At 39.5% G+C, this 6277-nt stretch overlaps 1 protein-coding gene across 3 annotated transcripts in view; it reads right to left on the bottom strand.

Annotated features, from left to right (window-relative positions):
* The window catches only part of tbc1d5 (TBC1 domain family, member 5), a 32894-nt gene that overhangs the window by 16424 nt on the left and 10193 nt on the right, over positions 1-6277 (bottom strand). For all 3 annotated transcript variants that reach the window (XM_010795863.1, XM_010795865.1, XM_010795864.1), the window contains exons 4-12: positions 5375-5432; positions 5084-5192; positions 4838-4927; positions 4089-4160; positions 3136-3203; positions 2922-3024; positions 2393-2481; positions 1816-1866; positions 917-986 (exon numbers count right to left, since the gene is read on the bottom strand). In XM_010795863.1, coding sequence (XP_010794165.1) covers positions 917-986; positions 1816-1866; positions 2393-2481; positions 2922-3024; positions 3136-3203; positions 4089-4160; positions 4838-4927; positions 5084-5192; positions 5375-5432 — 710 coding nt within the window. The remainder of the gene's footprint in view (positions 1-916; positions 987-1815; positions 1867-2392; positions 2482-2921; positions 3025-3135; positions 3204-4088; positions 4161-4837; positions 4928-5083; positions 5193-5374; positions 5433-6277) is intronic.

The raw sequence follows: 6277 nt of genomic DNA, 5'->3' as shown, positions 1-6277 counted from the left end.
TTCAGCCACACTGTAGAATACGACCTCTTTGGACCATTGATATACTTATTGAAAACAAGCTACAATATGTAATACCTTGGAAAATGCCGTTTAATACTTTTTAATAGCCTTAATTTTCGCTAAATTGATTTATCAACTTTTAATACTTTTTAAGACCCTGCGGACACCCTGTATTACCACTTATAATATTTCCAACAGAGTTATGAGGGTCGCGCATCAAATAATGTTTACTGTTCTCTCTCCTACAGTAAAGGCATGACAGAGCTTTTAAGTCACTGCTAATGTTAACCCAACATTTCCTGTTAGTGCTGAGTCAAAACATGGATGGCTCATATTGTTGAACAGTCACAGGAAATGCATGTATTTGTAAGCACGACCACTTATTAGAACTGAGTTTGCTGAATAAGACAAAGGGCATTTCTTTGATAGTGAATATGTTTTAAATATTGCATGGAGTTACGGATAAAAACCAGTAGTCACTGTAATCATTTCGATACTCCAACTTCTCTACAAGATAACAAACTAAATCACTGTGCCCTGCTGTGATGTGGAAAACTGCTTGCAATAAGCGCAGCAGAAAATCAGATCACAGTCGAAATTATTATTGACATACTTCTTTATGAAAACAACACGAGTCTATTTGGCTGCACAGTAACTAGATACAGCAGAAGCTCCTCGGCTTTATTTCGTGTTTGTTGTAGCATTACATCGCACTTGCCGTTGCCCTGGTAACCAAGAGTTGTTGTCACTTCAACCAGGAGTGAAATCTCAAGGAATATAACTTAACGTGCCAGAATAGTATAATGTCATGTCTTTTTTCGCAGTTATTATCGTGCAATAAGCTGATTATGTGTAACAAGGCAGAATACATTATTGTATTTAGAACGTCGAAAGCAGTTCTTCACATCACACTCACCCTCCTCACTTCCCTCTCGTAGCTGGAGAACCACGGCTCTGCTGTCTCCATCAGCTGAGAGAACAAGGTACTGTAGACAGAGGTGTGTGTTAGGGCTGTGCAATTAGTCGTATTTTAAATTGAAATTACGATTTTGGCCTGCCACAATTACGAAAACAACATAATAAAAAAAAATGATTATTTTGCTTTGCTAGGTTGTGACAGTGCACTGCAACATATTTGATCTAATCTATTTGTATTTATCATATTAATATATGTTTAGTAGCTTGTGGAAGTGCGCTCCAAAATATTTGTTGATCTTGTTTATTGGTATTTATTATTTTGATATTATATATTATATTAAAATATAAATGTGTAATTTATTTTTGTATTGGTTCTTCAGTTGAATTATACATTCAGGGTAATCAACAGTTCAAAAAAAACTGTTCAAATTATTATTTGTATTTGTTTTGAAGTTCAATAAATGGATGTTTTCAAAGTCAATGAATAATAGTATTTAATAATCGTGATATCAATTATTGACCAAAAATAATCGTGATTATGATTTTTGCCATAATCGAGCAGCCCTAGTGTCTGTCTGTCTGTCTGTCTGTCTGTCTGTCTGTCTGTCTGTCTGTCTGTCTGTCTGTCTGTCTGTCTGTCTGTCTGTCTGTCTGTCTGTCTGTGTGTGTGTGTGTGTGTGTGTGTGTGTGTGTGTGTGTGTGTGTGTGTGTGTGTGTGTGTGTGTGTGTGTGTGTGTGTGTGTGGAAAGGAGACCAATAGATAAATAATGAGCATACAAAGATGACATATTACAAAATAAAAACAGAGACATGTGAACCAATTCCAGTTCCTTGAAAAGTAATGACGTTTCTGAACATGAACACCTGTTTCACATGCAATATTGGGAGTGTACTCACTAGGCATCGTGCTCAAGATACTCTGGGTTCAGAAGACTCTTCATCTCTTCACTGTGGAAAAATAAAAATGGATCAGAAATATCTTTCCCTCCTGAACAAGCTGCTAAAGTAAAAGCAGGTCTAAAAAGTGTTCAAGGCCACTTAAAGGTCCCCTATTAGAATGTTTTTCATCAATACATTACAGGTCTCCGATATATACAAAACATGTCTCTGAAGTTTTTGGCTCGAAATACCAAACAGATCATTGCAATATCCCATAATCCCCTCTGTTTCAGCCCTGTTTCAAAAGTGCTGCTTGTCTGTCTGTTACTTTACCTTGGTTGGTGATTGGCTAATGGTTACACAAGCCAAAACATCTTTATGACATCATAAAGTGACCAAAATCTGATCAGCTCATTTTCAGACAGGTTTTTATATAAATGGATCAGGACAAAAAGAGAGAGAATTTTTTTTCCTGAAACGTTCAGAATCTCTTTACACAGAGGGGACACATGTTTATGTATAGAAGACATGAAAAAGTGGATTTTGCATAATAGGTCGCCTTTAAGGTTGAAATATTGGGTTATGAGGATCTGACCTGGGGCTGGCCGTCTCGCTGGCATGCTGGAAGGCTTGGTGGTCGCAGTGCAGCACGAAGACGAGGGGGGCCAGCAGCTCGTGCATCCCCTGCAGAGAGAGAAGAAAAGGAGAAAGGCTTAGAGAGGCCGAGGGGAGAGAGGAATTATGGTTCATTTGTGGTCAGTCTTTCTTTAATAGTGATGCACGAGCTTTCTAATCTGTGATGACAGCTTTAATTTAGATATCGTTAGCCACTACGCGGCCATGTGTCACTTCCAGTTTGTGAAAAACTGATGCTGTGCTTGTCTATTCTTTCGCTGGCACCTGTTACAGAGACTGATAATGATTAGGTTACAAAGGTATTTTCTTTTGTCTCACTGGGCTACACACACAAATAAACAGATATGCTGAGATTAACAACACAGTTGGAAAACCTAATCAGAGACATCAAAGGATTCATTTTCAAGGACCTTTAAGAGAAAACAAAGATGTCTGACTTTTTAATTTAATCTCCTAAAAGAGCAGTTGGGACAATGTGTCAGTCGTACCTGTTTATACAACAACTGTTCGTTTTCTCTGGCGTAACAGAAGAGGATGTCCGTCAGCATGGTCCTCACATCGCCGTTCTGGAAGTAACGGATCTCCGGGAACCTGACATAAATGGAAACAGTACAGAATTAATTGTATTTTTTGTGGAGGCCGAAACGCTTTCAGGTGAAAGGTAATCAAATACAAATACACAAACAGAATGGTGATACTGACGTTCTCAACACGTCCTGTTTGATCATCCCCTTCAGCTCTTTGTCTTGGAAGAACCTGTTCCACAGGCTCTGGAAAGGGAAGGACAAAACAAGACATAAGTGAACAAATACTATTCCGAAATCTGGGGCCTTTGAGGAACCACTTTGATGATACAATAATTACAAAAACAACCGTTCTGTGAGTGACTGGAAAAAGTCAGACAATAGAAGATCGATTAATTAAATAACCTGTCCAGTAACACAGTTTTTTTTAAATCTGTTTTCTACAACTTTCCAAAGCAATTTTTCACTTTTTGGTTGATGGAAACATAACAAACACGATATGCTTTGGTGCATTTATTTGCCTTTTGTGTATTTGTGTGTCCAATGTCTTGTTTTCTTTTTTTTGCAATTTCTTCTTGATTTTCTTCTTTGAAGTCTCAAAATAAGTACTCCCCCTGGAAGCTACTGAGATAGTCATTTGCATTTAGGTATTTGTGATGAATGAATACATTTAAATATTCATTAAGTATTGTAAACTTCATATCCTTTATTTACTTAAAAAAACCTTGACTTCAGACAGTTTTTTCATGTTTAGAAAACTTGCTGTGTACATATTACAAAAGATTATATTAAATATCCTACAAACTTCCCTGGATGGCCATTCATAGCTCTTGTTTACTCTGTTATTATCAGTGTGGTTTTCTGAGTGCAAGTCACAAAAACATCATCAAGTGGTAAAGTGGCAGGCAGATTAATTGGGTGATGAGAAAAACTAAATTAGTTTTTCAATGTTTATAAACACTTTATTAATAGCCTAACCCAAAATCTATTAAACGGCTTCATAATTACTTCTTAAAAATCTGTTAATGAATCAACACGAATAACTCACTGACATGGTCTATAATTATTGCAACACAGTTTGAAGTGAATGCAGTGGGGTCACATTTCGCATGCAAATATGAAGCAACTGACCCCCTCATCCTGGGACAGCGGGTTGTTGACCACCAGGTCCTGGCCGGCAGCCTTACGAGGGTTAGTGATGTGCTGCAACAACAAAAGCAAGAAATACCAAAAAAAATGTCAACAACAGAACAGTGACATGTTTATTCCTAGAAGAGCTGCACTGCTACACATGCATGACCGTACTGTGACCTGGGTTTCCTCAGCTATAGCAGCACATACTTACGTTTGATTTTGTTTTAAATGTTGGTGGTTACATAAACAGTGAGTAGTTCCTCGAAAGAATTAATAATAATAAAAATGTTATGGTCTGGTGCCCTGCTATCTGTGTTCATATACGTGTAAAACACAAAATCAATATGGCCTGCCATCCATAATATAATATATATGATGTTTGTCCCTTGGGTCAGGAAAGAACGAAGTCAATAAACTATTAAATACACTGCGCCAGCTTCCTGGAATAATGGACTGAAAGACCTGAAACTGTCATTTGTCATTTGTCTGTTTGTATAGGTTGTGAAGATGGTTGTAACAATGCTTATGCTTCATTCTTGTCCAGGCCACTCATGATAGAGAGATTTTGTTTCCAATTGGGCTATTACTAGGTTAAAATAGGACATCATTAATAGAATCAACAATTCATTTAGACTACCATGTGTGGAAAACAGAATAAAGGATCATGTAGTAGGTCGAAATTCTCCTGCAACTGTATGTATTTTCCCATGATGCTTAGGGAAACGGCCACACAGAGGCGCTCTCACCGTCTCTTTGATCTTCTCATACCGGGCCCGGAGCTCATTGGTCTTGTTGATCCACTGACCCTTATCTTCGGGAAGAGCCTCCAGGTACAACTGCACACAGGTTAGCGCACTCTTAACATTCATATGACACTTTCCGAACTAAACTCTAGAACTCTGCAGGCTGCTAGAACTGCCAATTGCAGGGAAATTGCCAAAGCCACTTTACATCAAACTGAAAAAGCACTGCTTGATCCACTCCGTAGTTACCTTCCAGCACACGCTCCGAAAGCGGCTGCTTCTCAGTCGGCCGTTGATGCCCGCCTGCCGGATCCTGGCCAGGTAATTACTGTTGAGGAACAAGTCGTCCCATTCTTTCCTGGGCAGGGAAGGGGGGGAGGCAGAGGACAAGGAGATTTATGAGCTTCTCAACCCAAATTGGGCTCGGTATTCCATCTAATGTGTCATCCAGCACTAAAGCAGGAGGCTGGAGCAGTGAGCCGGGCCAAGAGTTGATGCTACACCCACACACACACACCGGAAAGTACTGGAAACACTCACCTGTATGAGAGGAAGGTTGACTGAGACTGTGAGTAAGTGCTGCTGTCAAGAGAGCCTCCTGTTAAAGCGCACACACAGCGACCACAAGGGGGGGATGTTACCAAGTGCAAAGGAGTGGAAACAAATCATTTTTAAAGATTTATAAACAAAAACATAACCTTTGACAGTTAACATAACAAGGAACACGTCTGTTTACTCTTTCCAAATGACCCATCAGTCATTTTCTTTCTGTAGCGTTTCAGAAAAGAGCCAGAAGCAGGGCAAGTGACGACAATGAGCAACGAACCATCCTCCTCTTCCTCTTCAATGGCGGTATTAAGTCTAATTTGGCCTGCAGGTGAACATGCATTCAAGTCGGAGAGCTGTCTATCAACATTAGTTACAGGAGTGGCTCGTTCCACAGGGACACTCAGCATGAATATTCATCAGTTCCACAACATGCCAGCCCACAACATCCCCTCTCTCTCGCACGTAAACATAAAAACACAAAAACACCCTCAGCCCCCGGGGCGTCTCCTGCCACGTCCGTGACTCACACTTCGCTGTGGAGTCAAATTTATATTTGATCATCTCCGATCTACTGAAGAACTTCAAGTTTCACTTTATGTCGTGTTTTCCGGTCAGAGCCTTAGAGGTGCATTCACACCTAATAGTCCGCTCTCTGGTGCGCACCAGACCACAGTTTGTTACATGGTTTCATTTTTCAGAAGGTTCGGTTTGCGTTCACACGGGCAAAATTCAAACGGACTATAAACTTTAAACANTCATCTGCAACTTAGCAAGTATAAAAAGCAGGAACATATTGGGGGACTATAATATAAACAAAGCCAAATTATTACTTATTAAGGCGAGACACCCCAGGTGAATAGGGTAATTTTTTTAACTTAAAGGTATCAGCTAGAC

The sequence above is a fragment of the Notothenia coriiceps genome, unplaced genomic scaffold (assembly GCF_000735185.1).
Source record: "Notothenia coriiceps isolate Sejong01 unplaced genomic scaffold, NC01 NC01_scaffold00037250, whole genome shotgun sequence".
Classification (NCBI taxonomy): Eukaryota; Metazoa; Chordata; class Actinopteri; order Perciformes; family Nototheniidae; genus Notothenia; species Notothenia coriiceps.
Note: the sequence above shows the minus strand (reverse complement) of the source record. Positions and strands in the feature narration are given on the sequence as shown.